Source organism: Hemicordylus capensis, chromosome 2 (genome assembly GCF_027244095.1).
Source record: "Hemicordylus capensis ecotype Gifberg chromosome 2, rHemCap1.1.pri, whole genome shotgun sequence".
Lineage (NCBI taxonomy): Eukaryota > Metazoa > Chordata > Lepidosauria > Squamata > Cordylidae > Hemicordylus > Hemicordylus capensis.
In genome coordinates this window covers 281,595,427-281,614,279 of record NC_069658.1, presented here as the reverse complement: position 1 = coordinate 281,614,279, position 18,853 = coordinate 281,595,427, and the positions used below count along the sequence as shown (strand labels likewise).

Here is an 18,853-nt window from a genome sequence, read left to right as displayed (position 1 = left end):
TTATCTCCTTGCCACTTAACCATTTCCTGTCCCTTTCTATGACAAAGGAGTAGTTTCCCCCCACCTTACTCCCAAGGTTGCAATAGGAATTTAACTTTGAAGCTCCTGCTGGCATTGGGTAGGATCCACCCTCTATCCTGCCTATGCCCATGCAGGTCAGACAGTGCAAAGCTGCTCTAGGCACTGGCTTAAATTAACCTGTCTTAATTTTAGAAATGTGTTTGCAAAAGGTCCTCAGACTTACAACACAATTGGCTCCTAAAATTAGGGATGTGCACAAAACCGGTTCGCCCAGTTCGGTTCGGATCCGAACCGGACCGGGGTGGTTCAGTTTTGGTTTTGTCCAAACCACCCCCCGGTCCGGTTCGGATCCGAATCGGTTCGGATCTCAAAAAATAGCTGGTTTTAAAGGGGACCTTGTGTTCTACCTGCCACCCAAATTTCAAGTCGATTGGACCTTCCTCTGATATTTTAATTAAAAAAAAAAAATTCAATTTTTGCCCATAACTCCCTATGTGGAGCACTTAGGGGCAAAAAGTTGGGGTGGGTGGTAGCCACCCATGGGTGTCCTCCACCCCAACAATCCCAAAGCAATTGGTTGCTCCTAGTATTATTGGTGAATTTTTGGGGGAAAAAATCCCATTGGCTAGAATGGGGGTTTGGGGCTGCCCCAGACCCGCCTCTGTGGGGCGGCAGCACCCCCAAAGTGGGTCCGGGGCCATGGCAAAAATGGCCTCAGTCCCTCCAATCAATCCCCGGAGAGATAGGAGTGATGGTTTTTTTATTAAGATTTTCTAAGGCATTAAATAATATCTAATTGGAAACAATAGAATGTGTGTCAGTGAGTGAAAAGTAAAGCCACATAGAGAGACAGAGTTATTTAATGCCTAGGAAATCCTAATAAAAAAACCATCACTCCTATCTCTCCGGGGATTGCCGGGAGGGACTGAGGCCATTTTTGCCATGGCCCCCCAGTCCCACTTTGGGGGTGTTGCCACCCCACGGAGGTGGGTCTGGGGCTGCCCCCCCAAAAACCCCAGTCTAGCCAATGGGATTTTTTCTCTTCAAGAAATCCACCAACAATGCTAGGGGCTACCCAACAATTCCCACCCCAGCTTTTTCCCCCTCTCTCTGGGCGCCCTAACATGTAACACCCAGTCAGTCCACCTTAATGCCTACCTACTACCACCTATCCAAGCAACTAAGATGACACTCAGAGAGACAACACCAACTCTGTCTCTGATCTAACAAAAAGGCCACTGCTGCTGCTGTCTGCCAGCAGCAGCAGTGGAGCAGCACACTAAGCACAACAGCACACACAGAGAGAAGAAGCAGGAGGTGGAGCAGCAGAGCAGCAGACCTGCTGCTCTGCATGATGGGTGATGTGATGCCCAAAGAAACCACCGCCTCACTCAGTGCCTGCCACTGACTAGGCCCGACAGACAGAAGCCAGCCAACCTGCTCTGCTCTGCTGCTCCCCATGGATGATGCACACACATCTGCATCCAAACCAGACCAAGTGCGCAGAGTCAGCACAGGACAGCAGCCACCAGCCCAGCAACAACAACAACTACTACTGCTACCACCACCACCAGTGTTGCTGCTACACTAACATTCCCAGTCCAGTCACGCGTGCCACAGCCTGAGCCTAGCACACAGCCAACAGCTGCTGCCAGTCAGTGCCTAGCAAGCCAAGCCAACATGAGGAGAGAGCTAAGTAGACGGCGCACGCACACCAACCCATCACGACACAACTGCAAGGGGAGAGGGCACAATTACAGGCAGGAGGAGTAGGCGAGGCAATCCTAGCACAGATTTGAAAGTTTAAAATCCACCAGGACATCTTCTTCTGTCTACCACCAGCTGTAGTGTCTAGTTAGTGAGTGCTGTGCTGTTGAGCTGAGCTGAGCTGCGTGTGAGGATGATAGTAGTTAGTTTAGTTTCAGCAGACTGAGCATTGAGCATGGGCAATGGCATTGGGAAGCAACACAACACTCACCTGCTGCTGCTGGTTCTAGAAGTTGCCTCTTCTCGTCTTTTCACCTCTTCTTCGTGTGTGTGTATGTAGTGAGTGCATGCCTTTTTCCTTACTTGAAAGAAATGCTTCTCTGGTCAGGTCCACCACCACATATTTGCTCAAGGACACAGAGAGGCCCAAGGCAGGTGGTGGCACCAGTGCGAGTGCATGTGTGCTGGTGGTGTTTGCCACCACAGGTGTTTTGTGTGTGTATGTGTGCACAGCTAGCTAGGAGTGGGGAGGGAGGGAGAGAGGAAAGGGGGGAGGAAAGGGGAGGGGGAGAGGGATGTAGCAGAGGGGATTGAAGGGGGAGGAGGGTCCGGCTCAGAGTTGGTCAGCCACATATTATGCACACACGTGATCACGTGTGTGCTTCGGTGGGAGAGACCAGTACTAGTACTATTTGGGCTGTGCTACTTTGTGTTGTGCCGTACCCACGCCAGGTCCCCAAATGCTGACAGGTGGAGAGATAAGGGCCTGTGCTGCTGGTCAGCATTGGGTTTCTGTTTAGGTGGGCGTGGGCATTGTAAAAGTTTGGCCAGTCTCAGCACTACAACTACTACTACCAACCACTGCATCTGTGTGTGGGCACACTACACGCTGCGACTGGCTGGCACGGCTCAGCATCTGGCACGGCTCAGCATCTGGCACGTCAGCTCAGCTAGAGGTGGAAGGGGGTGAGGGTAGGGATAAGCGCAGAGGTCGAGCCAGGCAGGTGACCAACCATAGGGCAACCCACGGTAATCACTCACCCGGCTCAAACTCCAGCTTGGGGTAGCCCAACAGGGAGAGGTTCACCTTAAGGAAGACCAGCTGCTCCACCAGACCAGGGTCCAAGCGTGAGCAAGCGGGTGTCACCACGTCCCCGGCACGTGAAAACACCCACTTGCTCTGGACACTGGTTGGGGGGCAGGAGAGGAGACGCACAGCCACCACCGCCAGGTCCAGCCAGACGTGGCAGCGGCTCGCCCAGAACTGTGCGCAGTCCACACCGTCTCCCTCCACAGGCTCCTCCAAGTACTGCGCAACGCATTGCTCAGCACTGGAGGGGGGCCTGGCAGGTCGAGCCTCCCGCATACCAGGCATGGCGCCATAGCAGAACCGCTGAAACCACTGGGCGGATTTTGAGTCGGGAGCAAATGGCTGCTGCGATGGCGCCACCTGGGATGCCGCGCTGCTGGACTGGGAAGAGGAAGGGGAAGGGGAAGCTGACGCCGGCTGGCCGCCCATGCTGCTGCTGGGTGCGGGTTGGGCGGCGGGGGCTGCCCCCACACCACTACCAACATCCTGGTCTCTGCGGGCCCTAGCGGCCTCCTCCTCCCTGACCTTCTGTACCAGGATGTCCCTCCACCCGGGCAAGTCGCCGGCACTCATGGCATTGCCCTTGATGGCTGGGTTACAGAGACAAGCGAGGACAAGCTCCGCAAACTCGAGCTTCCCGATCATTAGTAGCTGCGGCTCTGCGGCATGGCTACTCACGAGTAGACCCCCGGAGGGGAGGCGAAAAGCTGCCTCCCAGCTCCAGGGGTCTCCCAAGTATGCCCTGTGCGCTCGCGCAGGGCATACTGGAGCTTCTGGGGGCTGTGCAGCCCCCAAGCTCCCCAGCCCCCACCGGCTCCATCACGGAGCCGGCTGCCCAGGGCTCCCTCCCCGATCGTGAGTGTGGAGAATGGACTTAGCCCGCTCTCCCTGCTCAGCTCCTGAAACTGGGTCTCACTGATAGTGAGACCAGGCTCATTGTGTGTGAGTTTTACTGTCAGTGGATGTTAGGGTCCTGTTTGTAGCTTGTGTTTTATGAACAGTTTAAAAAAGTACTCTACAATAAGATGTGTCAAATCCCAGGCTCCAGGAAGCCATGGCACCTAGAAACGTAACTATTTATTTATTCATTTGATTTTAATACCATCTTTAAAATCAGTTTTCAATTAAAACAAAAATTATAAAACAGTATAAAACAATTAACAATTAAAACATCATAAAACAGCAATTAAACAATCACAGCAATTTTTTTAAAAAACCCTGAAAAACAGGTTACAACATTAAAACCTATTTAAACAACTATTTAAAAACCCTGGAAGGCCTGGCCAAACAGATAGGTTTTAAGGGCTTTCCTGAAGGCCAGTAAAGAATGCAGATTGCAGATTTCTGCCAGGAGTGTATTCCACAGCCCAGGAGCAGCTACAGAGAAGGCCTGCCTCTGAGTCGCCACCAGACAAACCGATGGTAACTGGAGACTATGGCAACTAGACTACAATATATTCAGAGGCTAAATAAAAATAATAAATACATTTATTTGTTCCAGGCAGCCCTGTTTCTCTTCTAGGTATGTTGCTTGTAAAAAGTATAAGAAAAACCCAATTATCCTTTCCCTCTACAATGTCCATCACTAAGTCTGGGAATTTTGTCAGGTGTCCATTGGCTGGCTTCTAAATTTTGGGGATGGCTCCCAGATCTAAAAAAGATACAGTGAGCCGGGTCTCACAATCAGTGCGGAGAGAGCTAAGCCCACTCTCCCCACACACGAGCAGGGAAGGAGCCCTGGGCGGCTGAATCAGCTGCCCACACGATTGCTGGCTCTGTGGCGGAGCTGGTGGGGGCTGGGGAGCTCAGGGGCTGCGCGGCCCCTGGAAGCTCCAGTATGCCCTGTGTGAGCACGCAGAGCATACTGGGGAGACCCCCGGAGCCGAGAGGTGGCTTTTTGCCTCCCGGGGGTCTACTCGTGAGTGACCGTGGCATGGAGCCGCGCTGCAGCTACTCACGATCTTTAAAACCAGGTTTGTGCTCGCTCCACAAACCTGGTTTTAGGGGAGGGGTACTTAGGCGGGTTACCCACCTAGGAACCACCAGGTTCGCAGCCGAGCCCAGTGGTTCACACGATGGGGCGAAATCGGGCTAGCCTCTGCTAGCCCAGTTTCGCCCCATCGTGTGAATAGCCTGACTATGTTAAGTCCTGCTCTTCAACCTGATGACTGTTCCCACCTTTGAAATTTGTTTGCTTTACCCCACATCAACTCCTGTTTCTTAGGAAGCTGCCTTCTACTGAGTCAGACCATTGGTCTATCTAGCTCAGTATTGTCTACACAGACTGGCAGTGGCTTCTCCAAGGTTGCAGGCAGGAATCTCTCTCAGCCCTATCTTGGAGTTGCCAGAGAGGGCAACCTAGATGCTCTTTCCCAGAATGGCTCCATCCCCTAAGGGGAATATCTTACAGGCTCACACAGGTAGTCTCCCATTCATATGCAACCAAGGTAGACCCTGCTTAGCTAAGGGGACAAGTCATGCTTGCTACCACAAGACCAGCTTTCTACCTATGTGCACAAGGTCACAGTCTGCAGGGTTTACCCCCTCATATGGGTATCGCTCTTTCACAGAATCTTTGTGATTTCCTCCAGAATACGATCATGGAGTAAATATTGTGACCAAGTCTCTTTCCCCTTTCCCCTTGTAATGCTCTTCCCAGAGTGTCTACCTCCAGTCTGTGGATGCTTATTGTGGTCTCCCAGGGAGAAAGAGTGATGGATGGAGAAAGATCTCCATCCATCGATGTGTGGAGGCTTATCCTGTGACAACATTTTTTTCATTGTTTCATTCATATTTACTGTATAAAACTGCAGTTTACCCCCCATGGTAAATGTTTTGTGTAGTTTGTGTAGCTGTTTGTGTAGTTACAATATTCCTAACCCAGTATTTTGAAAGAGATAAAAACCTCACAAAAACAATTGTTGGTCAGAAACAACTTCATGGAGATATGTGTATTTAGTAGCTAATGTAGCTACATTCTCTGAGGATATTCCCACGTCCAGGAGGAACTGGGCAGCTCCCAGCAGCAAACCTCACAAAATACCCCTCCCCTTAAATGAAGATAGTGGCGCAAGCACTCCACTAACCCCGTTTAGTTGATTGTGTGCCGGCACGGCTCTGTGCTGTGGTGACACATGAGTAGACCCCCCAGCCAGGAGGCTCCAACAAGCCTCTGGGCCTCAGGGGTCTGGGACCTCTGGGGACCAGGCAGCCCCCGATCCCTGTCACCCCTGCCGACTCTGTGACAGAGCCATTAATTGTGTGAATTGTGGCCAATTCAGCTCCCCAGGGATGACTGATCCAGCTGCCCAGGGACAGCTCCCTGTTCGTGTGCAAACCACCTTGAGGCGCTTCACTTTGCTCATGTGAAGTGTCTCTCTCTCTGAGAGGGGAAATTTCTTTGGGTACATTCAATGATGGCTTACACTGGTGTAGTTTTAAATTGTCCCTGTGAAGGGTCACCCTATTTCAGGGTACCTTTGCTGCCATCACTCAGGTCTGATTTCGCAAGATCTGAGACCAACTCTCACTTAGTAGTGTGGGGGTCTTTGATAATGGCTGCTTTTTTGGTGATTCTGCACTGGAGTTTGGGGACACAAGTACACAGAGAGGTCATTCACACAATCGAAAACTGTGTTCGACCTGGGTTTGGGAACTATGTGTACTCCCAATTTTTGATTGTGTGGAAGCAAGGTTAGAGGAAAACTTGGGTAGAAGTGATTGTGTGGAAGCAAGGTAGGAGAAAAAGCTACCCAGGTTTTTCTCTAACCTTGCTTCCACACAATCACTGGGTAGAACACAGTGGACCAGATCTCATGATCAGTGAGACCTGGTTTCCTTGGGTGAGCGGGAAGAGCAGGCTAAGCCCGCACTCCCCACTCACGAGTGGGCAGGGAGCCCTGGGCGGCTGGATCAGCCTCCCACACGATGGCCGTCTCCGTGACAGAGCCGGCGGGGGGTGGGGGGAGCGGGGGCCACACGTGCAGGGCATACTGGGGAGACCCCCGGAGTCGGGGGTCTACTCATGAGTAGGTGCAGCGCAAAGGCGTGGCGCGGCTACTCATGATTGTAAAAAGCAGGTTTGCTGGAGCGCTCGCTCCGCAAACCTGCTTTTTACCAGGGGTTCTCGAGCGGGTTACCCGCTCAAGAACCACCGGGCTCAGCTACGAGCCCGGTGGTTCTTACGGTCAACAAAAATCAGGCTAGCCTCCGCTAGCCCGATTCTTGTTGATCGTGAGAATCGCCCCAGTTTTTGATTGAGTGAATGACCTCAGAGTATGTAACTATAAACTTGATATCTGGTGACTAAAAATCCGCTGCAGTGGCTGTGTTTGGGAAACGTGTGTGCATATTTTCAGCCTTGCACATCTATTCTCAACAAAGAGAGAAGCGGCTTATCTTACTTGGTTTGAAAATGAAATTTTAAGGCCTAGCTCTCCAACAGCAGATGAGAATGCAATTCTGTGCCTAGACTGTACCACATTAGATTGCAGGTGGGGGCTCACCTGAATGAATGTTCCTCCAAAAAAGTTCACTCCATATGACTAGCATGTTGCGGTTTCGAGAAAGGATAGAACTTTTCTTCTGTCATAATAGTTTTCTATAGATAGGGAACTATTTTGGAGGAACAAACAGCAGCTCCCACCTGCAATCAGAAGTGACACAGTCCTACTCCCTAAGTAGATGTAGTACAACTCCTTCCCAAATCTCCGCTCTGGTTTGACAGGAGGTGTCCTTCGGACCACATCGTATGCACCCAACTGAAAATCAGCAGCTATGTGGGCTTCTGTGTCTCTTTCCACATCTCAAACTGGCTTTATTCTCCCCCAGCAGTTTCAGCCTCTTTCTCTTGCTTCCTAAGCCCCATCCTTGTGATCTGCAAACTGTGCCATGAGCTGCTCTTGTGCGCCTGTGCCTCTCTTTCCCCCTGAAGGGCCTTTCCAGATGCTGCTTTACCTAGAGGGACTGCACAGCTGTCAGTCATTGAGCCCACAGGTGATGTCACACCCCAGCAAGTCCTTCCCTTGTGGATGGCTGTGGGGGGGGGAGGGGTGTGCGTCTGACTGTCAAGGGCACATCTTGGGCGGTATCTGTGACATCCCTACGAGCCTTCTCGGCACAAGTCCCTCTTATGCCTACTTGTGCTGCTCTGCCAAATTCAAGCTGCTTTTTGCCAGATATTAAAATTAACTGTGCTTACTCTCTTCAACCTTCAAGTACATGCCGCCTCTTGTTTTATTATTTATAAGGATATCATGGCATGGGGAAATAGCCGGGTGTGTCTAGCACTTCTGAAGTATTCTGAGAGAGCCATTTTATTCCTCACAGGGATAACCCAATCAGTTTCCAGCTCTAGAACAAAAGTGATTGTTGTTAGACGAGCTGCTTTATTTGTGCGTTTAGATTTGGAAAACCCAGAGGGTTATTTAAATACTTCAGAGAACATCAGTGGGGCTAAATCTGGAAATCCTTGCTCTAAAGCATTTCAGACTGAAGTCTTCCAGAGTCAGAATGCTGGGATAGATGGACTATTAGTCAAACTCATTAAGGCTGTTTTTCGATTTGAATTTTTATTATATTTATAAACCGCCTAATACCTAAATTTCTTAGAGGGTGTATACAATTTAAAATGATAGATGAAGCTCAATAAAAGCAATTAGAACAATTTTTTAAAAATAAAAATTTAGGAATAGTTTTAAAAACATGCCACTTTGCCATGTCTAAACTGAAACAATGTGTCATTTTAGGAAGAATCTAACATTTGATACCTTTTGGTCTGTGCTACAGAATAAAGCTATGCACACAATCCCTGCCAGGGCAGAGATCGCAACGGGGGTAGGGGTGTGCAAGCCAGCTCGATGTCAAGCCAGTTCGACGTTGAACCGGTTTGGTCTGATGGTTCGGGGTCAAACCGAACCACCCCCTGTATGGTCCCACCCAGGACTGAACACCCTCTGATTGTTTGGGGGGTTCGCAGATGGTTTTCTGTAATAAATAAATAAATATTTTTAAGGGGGGGAAACCCCTTACTCCCTTCTGGGGAGTTGCTGGAGGTGGCGGCTGGGGGGGTGTTCCGTGGAGGTTCCCTCTCCCGCCCTTCTATATGCCCCCCACGGACCGGTTCAGCTGGCTCTTCAGCCATTTTTCGGCCTTCCCTGCTTGGCGCGATGGCCATTTTGGAGGCTGCACTCCTGCGCGATTGGCCTCCAAAATGGCCACCGCACTGAGGGGAGAAGGCTGAAAACCAGCCAAAGAGCCAGCTGAACTGGTTGGAAGGGGGCATATAGAAAGCCAGCAGGGAGAGCGGGAACCTCCACGGACACACACACCCCCGCCACCTCCAGCAACTCCTCAGAAGGGAGTAAGATTTTTTTTTAAAATTAACAGAAAAACGGCGAACACCCCTCCCAGACCAAACCGGGGGGGGGGGGGGTTCAAGGGGGTGCCGAACTGAACTGGCCCACTTGAGTTCGAGTCCGGTCCGGAGTCAAACCGAACTGGGCCAGCCAGTTCCGTGCATATCCCTAAATGGGGTTGGGGGAAGGCAGGGTTTCACCTATCTTCCGCTCCCGCCCCCCCCCCCGACAATCCCTGTGTGTCTTTGTGGGCATGCTGCTGTGCACCCAAATTTATTTATTTATTTAGAAACATTTAATATACCACCCACTCCAAAGATTCCAGTTAGTGTACAAAAACATGTAAATAAGGCAGAACAGATCTTTAGAGGTTAGGACAATGTGACCTGGCCTCTAGATATCCCACAGTGCACCACATGACAAGTGCGGTGCATTGGGGGAATCCCCCATGAGTCGGGTGCTCTAGGTGCCCAACTTTGTGCAAGCAGCCCAAGCATTCACACAATCCCGGCGCCCTTAACCTTGGCAAAAGGCTGGGGTTAAAAGCAGGGTTAGGCGGGCAGGCAGCACCACGATCTATGCAGATCCCACTGTGGCACACAAGCAGACTAGCTCAGGCTGGGCTGCCCTAGCCTGGGCTAGGGTGCTTGTGTGAATAGCCTTATGTCATAAATCTGTTAGCTCGGCTAACCCAACAGGATTTACAACCCCCTTCAGCACTCCCCGGTGAGTTAACAGAAAGCAGCAGTGGAACTGAACGAGTGAAAAATAAAAGGCTCACAAAGAAAAAACAGTAAATGAATTAAGTCCCCTGAACTGAACTAGGTACCCCCCTCTAACAATAACTGAGTAATAAGTGAACAGAAAACACAGAGCAAGGAATGAAAATAGCGAAGTACAGCAGAAGCAAGGAATTAACAGAACAAAGCAGGAAAGCATAAACAAGGCAAACTGGAATTCGGAGAAAGTTTTTGGAATTCAATAGCACACTGTCTGCGGACCAGCGAAAGTTGCAAACAGCACCTGAGCAGTTGAGAGACTGCCAAATATATATGGCTCAAGAGAACCAGCAGCCAATCAGGCTTACCTGAGTCAGCACTTTGGCTTCCTCTCTGGTGATCTCTTGTGCCTGCATGACTTCCACTGAGCCTCCCTCTTGAGCCATCTTCTCAAGACAGGTGAAATCATGTCCCATCAGAAATCATGTCTGGCAGCTGTTGCAAATCCTCAGCTCCAGAGTCTGGTCTCCCTGCCAACTCCTGTTGCTGTGACTCTAAGCCCTCACTAGCAGGCGAATCCTCCCGTTCCTCCTCTGACTCTTCTGAGTCCGAAGTCTAAGCCATGACACCTTAATGAGAAAATAGAGAGGCACTATTGAGTAGCTTAATTTGTCTTGCTGTCTTTCACCTTATTTCTAATATGTAAACTTTAGCTTCTGTGGTCTAGTCCTTTTAAAATGGAAGTCAAGCTTGATTTCCTGTCTAACTCTTGATGAGACAATTGGTGTAGAACTGAAAGCTCTGATAGAACTGGGAGAGGTTTCCTAGGATCCAGTTGCACAGACATATATTTCAAAAGCCTAATGTTTCCCCTAGGAGCCCCCATTTGTGTTTTGGGTACTTAAGAACATTTTGAGTCTTTTCCTTGCCTATGGAAGTTAACTGATTCATAACTGGCTGGTGTGAGACATGAAATACACAGAACAGCAAGGTCAGGCTAAAACAGCTTTTATAATTGAGGGAAGTTCTGATATGAAAATCAGTTTTAGGGGCTGACCAAAGGCCTATTCCATTACATCTGATATTGCAGTCTTCTCAACTGTATTGTTTAGTTCCCACTAATGCAAGAATGGCTTTGCTAGGTATAAAGATATTGTCTGAAGTAATCTGCAAGTACCCTCTAATTACTCTTTCAGTTAATGCTTATTTAGGAAATACCTACTGGATTATTAAGCACTTAAAATGCTTTACGGCTCAATCATATGCACATTTGCTCAAAAGCAAGTCCCACTGCGTTTGACTGCAGTGAGGAGGAGGATCATATTTTCTTTTTTATGCAAACGATGTATGCAGGGTTCTGTTTTAATTTGTCTGAAGTGCATTCAGCACTTCTTTTCACAGTACCAAAAAAACCTCGCTTTCTCAAGCAGCTCTAAAAGGGCATGTACTGTGTAAGGCAAATTACTGAAAATGAGGCTTCTGCCCAGACTTTAAAATTAATTTCATAGCTAATGAATGCTATGTCCTTTGCAAATTTATTGAAGTAAATAGGAGTAGAGTTCAGAAATAAGAATAAAGGTCCCAGTTCCGGGGTACATGTATGCAGCAATGAGCTGTGTGTGCCTAGCTATTTAATGGCTGGCCAGTGCCTGTTGGTTTTGATATTGCACATCATCTATTTTGAAGGAGTATAAGTTTACTCCTTCCAATTGCTATGATAGATAATCTTGTTTTTATAGCAATATCATGATGAACTCTTCACACAGCAAATGTTTCAAGAATGAGGCACAGAAACTTTGTAGCACTTCAGTGACTGATAGCCCTATGGGGGCAGAGCGTTTGCAAAAAACAACAAAAAACAAACCCTTGTAAATTAGCTGCACTCAAGGTGTCTTGCAGCACAGTGTGGGCAGAGGGAATGGAGAAGCGATTTTCATTTCTCTCCATCTCCCTGCAAATGCCCTTTTTATTCCCAGGAATATGTCCCTGGAATTGTGCAGCCCTCAGGAACATATTCCTAGCAATGAAAAGCACTTTTGTGGGGAGGAAAGAGAAGCAAAAACAGCCTCCTCATCACCCTTTCTGCACACTGAGCTGTGAGGCACACCTTGAGCGCAACTAGTTTAAACTTTACAGGCTCCTTGCAAGCTGCTCTGCCCTCATAGTCATAGGGCTGTGGAAAATGCCTGCTGGTATATTTGTGCTCTCTCTCCCTCTCCCTCTGTGTTGCAATGCTTATGCAACTGTTATCAGGAGGTGGATCACTGAAAAACACACACAAATTTGGCTATTTTGCTGGGAGACAATATAATCAGGGTTACCACCCTGTCTGATAATAATACGTGTATTTTTGAAGAGACTAGGTAGCTTGCAACAGCATTATCAGAGTTGATTTCTATTGTACTGTAATATTGTACTATATTGTAGGGTACAGTATGGTTTTAAAATGATTATTCAATCCAAAATAACTATTTTATTGCAACAACCTGGAGTAAACTAACAATGTTTCCATTTTGGGTACTCAATAATCCTGTAGCTGTTCAAGGATCGAATCTAAGTTCAGTTCTCGATCCCTTTTACTACTTTTTACTTACTTTTTTGCTGTTGCGTTTTGGTTTTTTAGTTCATCTTAGCCTGCTGCTTGTCAAATGCAATGTCATAATAAGTTAGCAGGTGCATAAATTTTGCCCCAGAGTTGATGGCTCTCCAGTGGCCAAAGTGACCATAGGATGCTCTGCAGGTGAAACATACTGTAGAGCAGAAACATAGTTTCCATTGGAGGCAACAATGGCTGTTTCTTGGCGTAGGTGATATTAAATAATAATTTAAAAGGCAGTCAAAGCTAGACTTGTGATTGCACTTCCATACTGTATATTGTACTATCAATATGAATATAAGCAATTGTTTTGAGGTCTCTGCATCACTGATTTGAAATCAAGTAATAATTTTCAATACGAGCAATTCAGTTTTCAGTATTTGCATAGATGGATGGAAATAATTTCCCATGAAATAAGATCACATTACTGCTGACTAAATTAGTAACTGTTTAACCAGTCTGAGCCTTTCTTGCTTGATTTTTTTCAGTCACCTTATGGAGTCATGCTAGCTTTGTAGTATGTTGCCATCTAGTGGTATGTAAAATGAATTAAGATGTGATAAAAATTTTGGTGTGACAATAATATGTGCTGATCCTTGAGCACAGGATGATATTAAGGCTGGTAATGAACATTTGCAGAAAAATGATATTTCTCTCAACTTGTCCTTGTTCAGCATTCTGCAGCATACAACTCTGCATGCAGTTTAAACAGCAAAGTCTTGTGGCAAACTAAAGACCAACCAATTTATTGCTGCATAAGCTTTTGTGAACTACAGTCCACTTCAGATGCTTGTAGTAGTGGCCTCAGCAGGTGTGGGTGTGATATATAGTATCTATGTGTGTATGCACACAAAGGCAGAGAAAAAGCTGGAAGTGCATCCCTTTTAATTCACTGAGGATTCAAGTAGCTTGCCTGTGCGTACAATTGTGACTTGCATCATTTTTATTTATCAAAACAAAAATGCATGGATTGTTTCATTTTTATTAGCCTACTTTCCAGTAGGCTTATGAGATCACCCAGCATTCTGTGTGTCTGTGTGTGTGTCCCGCCATCAACTTCACAACACCTGGACCAATATGAACCAAATTGGGAACAGTTGTAGGGACACCTCAATGGCGTAGTTTGTGATGATGTCATCCACCCTGATCCAAGATGGCGGAAATGTAAACTTTTGAGGCACAAGTGGACTAACTTGTGAACCGCTTACCCGATTTGAAAAAATTTGAAATTTGAAAACCAAATTTTCTACAGGATGCCCTAATGGTGTGGTGTGTGGTGATGTCATCCACTCCAATTCAAGGTGGTGGCTGTGTGAACATCTGGGGCACAAGCAGGCTAATTTGTGGGCTGTGTAACCAATTTAAACCAAATTAGGCACAGTTGCAGTGATTGACACACAGGGCCTCCCAAATGGGTATAGTTTGGGATGATGGCATCTACCCCTAATCTAAGATGGTGGACGCGTGAACATTTGAGGCACAAGTGGGCTAACTTGTGGACTGTAACTGATTTGAACCAAATTAGGTACAGTTGCAGTGAGTGACACACAGGGACACCTCAGTGGTGTAGTTTGTGATGATGTCATCTACCCCCAATCCAAGGTGGCAGATGCATAAGCTTTTGAGGTGCAAGTGAGCTAACATGTGAACCGCTTAACTGATTTGAACCAAATTTTCTACAGCTGTAGGGACAGCTCAACAGCAATGATTGTGATGATGTCATCCACCCCCAATCCAAGATGGTGGACACGTAAACTTTTGAGGTGCAAGTGCACTAACTTGTGGACAGTCTAACTGATTTGAACCAAATTTGCTACAGCTGAATGGACACATAGGGATGCCCCAATGGTATAGTTTGTGATGATGTCACCCATCCCGATCCAATATGGTGGGTGCATAAACTTTTGAGGTGCAAGTAAACTAACTTGAGGACTGTCTAGCTTATTAGAACCAAATTTGGAACAGCTGTAGTGAGTGACACACAGTGACATCTCAATGGTGCAGTTTGTAATGATGACATCCACCCCAATTCAAGATGGCGGATAGATGAAGTGCAAGAAATCTAACTTGTGGACCTCGATTTGCACCAAATTTAATCCAGATATAGGGACAGTAAAAGGAAAGTAGGCTGATTAGTTCTTACTAGAACAACTTGTTTGTACTTCTATTCATAATCAACAAAGTCTGTTAATCAAATAGCACTAAATAAATCATTATCAAATAAGTAACTTTCTTCCATATCAGAATTATCACAAACATTTTAAAACTGATCTATTTTCTTAATATAATACCATAGCTGTGCTCTCGGTCTGATTTTAAGAGCAATTTAAAAACCATGGGAATTCTAATTTCAAATATATGGTGCTTAGATTCAACTATAGGCTTGGCAAGTTCTCATAGGCATGCCTTTGCAGCTCAGAAACAGTTCTGCAATTAGATATACTTACTGTAGCTCATCTTTAATATCTGTTTTCTCTTATTTTTAAGGTCACTTCCTGGTACCACAGCAGCTGAATGTGCATCAAATTTAAAGAAAATCTACACAGTGCAAACTGTACAGGTAAAAACAAAGGGTTGCATATGCGAACTTAATGTTGCAGTGTGAAATCATGAAGATCCCTGATCTTATCTAGTACTAAACGAAGTGGAGATCAAACTGATTTCAGCTTTCACAGAGTTTACACTGCTTACCTAGTGGAAAACTATCTGTGAATGTGATCTGTTCAGTTTTGTTTCCTTTTTTAAAAGCCTCGTTTGTTTGTTTCAGGGCCATTACACTTTAAAATGATACAGTTCCTTCCTCCAAGGAGTTCAGGATGATATATATGATTCACTTTTTTCCTGCGCCTCATTTTATCCTCATAAGAACCTTGTGTGATAGGTTAGGCTATAAGGGTGTAACTACATACAGTCACCCAGAGCGCTTCATGGCTGAATGGGGATCTGAATCCAGGCCTCCCCAGTCTTAATCTAATATGGTGTGCTGGCATGTTTCCAGAATGTCCAAACATTAGCTTTGGCAGACATGCATTTTAACTTAAGTCTATGTTAGACATGTGCAGATACTGGTGAGGAATACTTATGAGTGTTTGTTTCAGAAGGGGCTGGTGTAATGTACAGGCAAGGACATTGAGCCCCTGGTGGCGCAGTGGTAAAACTGCCGCCCTGTAACCAGAAGGTTACAAGTTCGATCCTGACCAGGGGCTCAAGGTTGACTCAGCCTTCCATCCTTCCGAGGTCGGTAAAATGAGTACCCAGAATGTTGGGGGCAATATGCTAAATCATTGTAAACCGCTTAGAGAGCTCCGGCTATAGAGCGGTATATAAATGTAAGTGCTATTGCTATTGCTATTGAGCTGCTCACTAGAAAGTCCCTGCTTCTGAATCTCACCTTTGCCATGAATTCACTCAATAGTCATAGGCCACTCTTGTCCTTTACTAGTGGCTTGGTCACTGTAGGCAACCTGGAACTAAGGCTAGGCAAGAAAACAGTTTGTGAATGAGGGACAGTGCCTGGTTATGTGGTGCAGACCTGTCTGATTTTCCAGGCGCCCATCACATTTGGATGTTGCTTGTTCCTCCTCACCGCCAACACAACAGCAGCTTGGTTCCTTTGTCACCTTCCTTAATGACCAGCCCTTACATAAAGTAAAGGAGCAAGTAAAGAGGGAACTCGCTTGGGTGTGCCATGACTGGTTATTGCCAGTAGGGATGAGTCCAAATGGGCTTGGGCAGGGCGGGGAGCAGTTCCCTTTTTAAAAAAAGCACAGGTAAGCAGGTCCTTACCTGCTCCTGTGCTGCCCCACCGCTTTTCCGGGTGCGGTGCTTGCTCTACAGCTCTGCTGTGCTGTTGCCTGCAGCCTGGGTGTGGCAGCAGCACACAGCATGGTGTTGCAAGGAGCAGCACCACAGCCACGCGCTGCCTTTTGTAGAGCAAGTGCTGTGCCTGGAAAAGCGGGGGGGGCAGCACAGGAGCAGGTAAGGACCTCCCCACCGCTGCTTTTTAAGGGAACCACTCCCCAGCCCAGAGAACCAGTTCTGCTGTGGGAGCCCGAGCCAGTTTGGCGCTTCTCTAAGGAGGTGCCGAACCATTCCGTGCACATCCCGGGTCACCAGCCTCCACCAAGCACAGGACAGGCACACACGAATCACTGCATGACTTGTCCCCATAGCTAAGCAGGGTTTGCCCTGGTTGCATCTGAATGGGAGACTTGATGTGTGAGCACTGCAAGATCTTCCCCTCAGGGGATGAAGCCGCTCTGGGAAGAGCAGAAGGTTCCACGTTCCCTCCCTGGCTTCTCCAAGATAGGGCTGAGAGAGATTCCTGCCTGCAACCTTGGAGAAGCCTCTGCCAGTCTGTGAAGACAATACTGAGCTAAATAGACCAATGGTCTGACTCAGTATATGGCAGTTTCCTATGTTCCTAGGAGCGGTTTTGGTTGGTGGGGGAGAAGAAATTGGATCCAGTGAGAACTTAGATGTCTTGTGCATGCAACACTCAGTCAGCCATGTGGGTCTACACTATATATAAAGTAAAGTTGTGCTGTTGAGTCAGTGTCAACTCCTGGCGACCACAAATATGGTAAGCATTCTGTATGATTGAAAATCAAAGTTTTTAACCATTCTTAATATGTTAAGCATTCTAAATATGATAAGCAGCTTCAGGTGCAGATACTCCTCTCCTCTCCTGGTTTTTATTTGTTTTATTAGTGTATACATAAAACCATAGTTATGAGCACCTGACAGTGGTGGGTGTTGGGAACATGGACTAGTCTTCTGGATGTGTAAAGCTGCTGTTTGCAGTTCTGTTCTGTCCATAAGTAGGCTACAGATTCTCACAGGTTCTTTGGGCTTAATTCCAAGGCTGCTCTAAGCAAGCCACGTCCTCTCAACCTCAGTCCTGGAGCACCTTCCTTATGAGACAAGGCTACAACACCTGGGGCTATTTCATTTAGAAAAAAGACGACTGCGGGAAGACATGATAGAGGTCTATAAAATCATGCATGGTGTGGAGAAAGTGGAGAGAGAGAAATTTTTCTCCCTCTCACATAACACTACTTCCTGTATCTGTTTTAAGGTTCCATAGGGAATGGTCAAATCAAACTGGGACCTTGCATATGTTACCTCTTAATCTGAATATACTTGAGTTGTAGGATTTAAATAAATAACAATGCTCACGTTCACTTCCTTCTTTCCCTATTCACAAAAGTCCCTTGGTTAGGAACTTTTGCTTTCAATCATATGGTGACTGAAAGTAGGGAAAGTAATTGTCACCAACATATATACACACCCTTTCCCACCCTTTCCAACTATCAAGCTTTGAAACCCAGCTGAGATTTAATGTGAAGCCTGGCTTTCAGATCCTATTTGGAATATTTGGGAGGTACATTAGGAACCCGCAGGGGCATATTCTCGGGGATCTCTGCTGCTTAATGCTAAACTGATAATTTATAGGTAGGCAGATTGGACAAACTATTGTTTTTTAAGCTGTGCTGAAGAGGTCTTGTTAAAACTTAGTAAACTGTTAAGAGCTATCATTTACTTAATTCTTGTACTCTTTAGGATGTCTGGGGTTTAACTTTTCTTTATGAAAATAACATCATAACCAAGTTACTATAGAAATGTATTCGTTGACTCATTATGTGTGTTGACAAGCTCAAGTGTTGACTTCCCAACGTGCATGTTAGAACACTAAACACAGAATTGCTGCAGTATTAGAGATCTATAACAGGCTAGTTGCTTATCATTACCAAAGACAAGGTTCTACAAAGGTGGAAAATAACTTTGATTTCGTTGGGAACCGCATCTAGGCATACTCTTAAAGCCTTGCAACAGTTTCTTATGCAACCACAATTCACTTGAAAGGAACTTGATACTACTTGATACTATGTCCCAAGAATATTCTTGATACTATGTCCCAAGCAAAGCAAGATAAATGTCATTCTTTGTGAATGAATAAAACTGTAATCATCATTCTCCTTTTTTTTAAAAAAAAGATCTTCTGGAGCGTTTATAATAATATTCCTCCTGTGACAAACCTGCCTCTGAGATGTAGTTATCATTTAATGCGTGGAGAAAGACGGCCACTTTGGTATGTATATATTCACATGGTTACTGTGCTCTGGGCACAGAAATTCTCTGTTGTGAATTTGTAAGGTAAAAATAATAAGCAGTAGAAATAAAGTGAAAAAGTAAAGGGTTAAAATAAAGACTTTTCCTTTATTATGCTCCGTAAATATCACAGTATATTATGCTTTAGTGTCTGGTGTATGCTACTAAATTCCTTATCAAGCTTAAAGGGTAGTAACTGCATTGATTAAAAATCCATGTTATGCAATGTCCATTGCAGTGTCCATTGAGTCCA

The 18,853-nt window shown here is 46.4% G+C and overlaps 1 protein-coding gene across 2 annotated transcripts in view; it reads left to right on the top strand.

The window, feature by feature from the left end:
• The window catches only part of EIF4E3 (eukaryotic translation initiation factor 4E family member 3), a 45,038-nt gene that overhangs the window by 10,844 nt on the left and 15,341 nt on the right, over nucleotides 1–18,853 (top strand). For both annotated transcript variants that reach the window (XM_053299610.1, XM_053299609.1), the window contains exons 2-3: nucleotides 14,977–15,049; nucleotides 18,486–18,580. In XM_053299610.1, coding sequence (XP_053155585.1) covers nucleotides 18,555–18,580 — 26 coding nt within the window. In that variant the 5' untranslated portion in view covers nucleotides 14,977–15,049; nucleotides 18,486–18,554. The remainder of the gene's footprint in view (nucleotides 1–14,976; nucleotides 15,050–18,485; nucleotides 18,581–18,853) is intronic.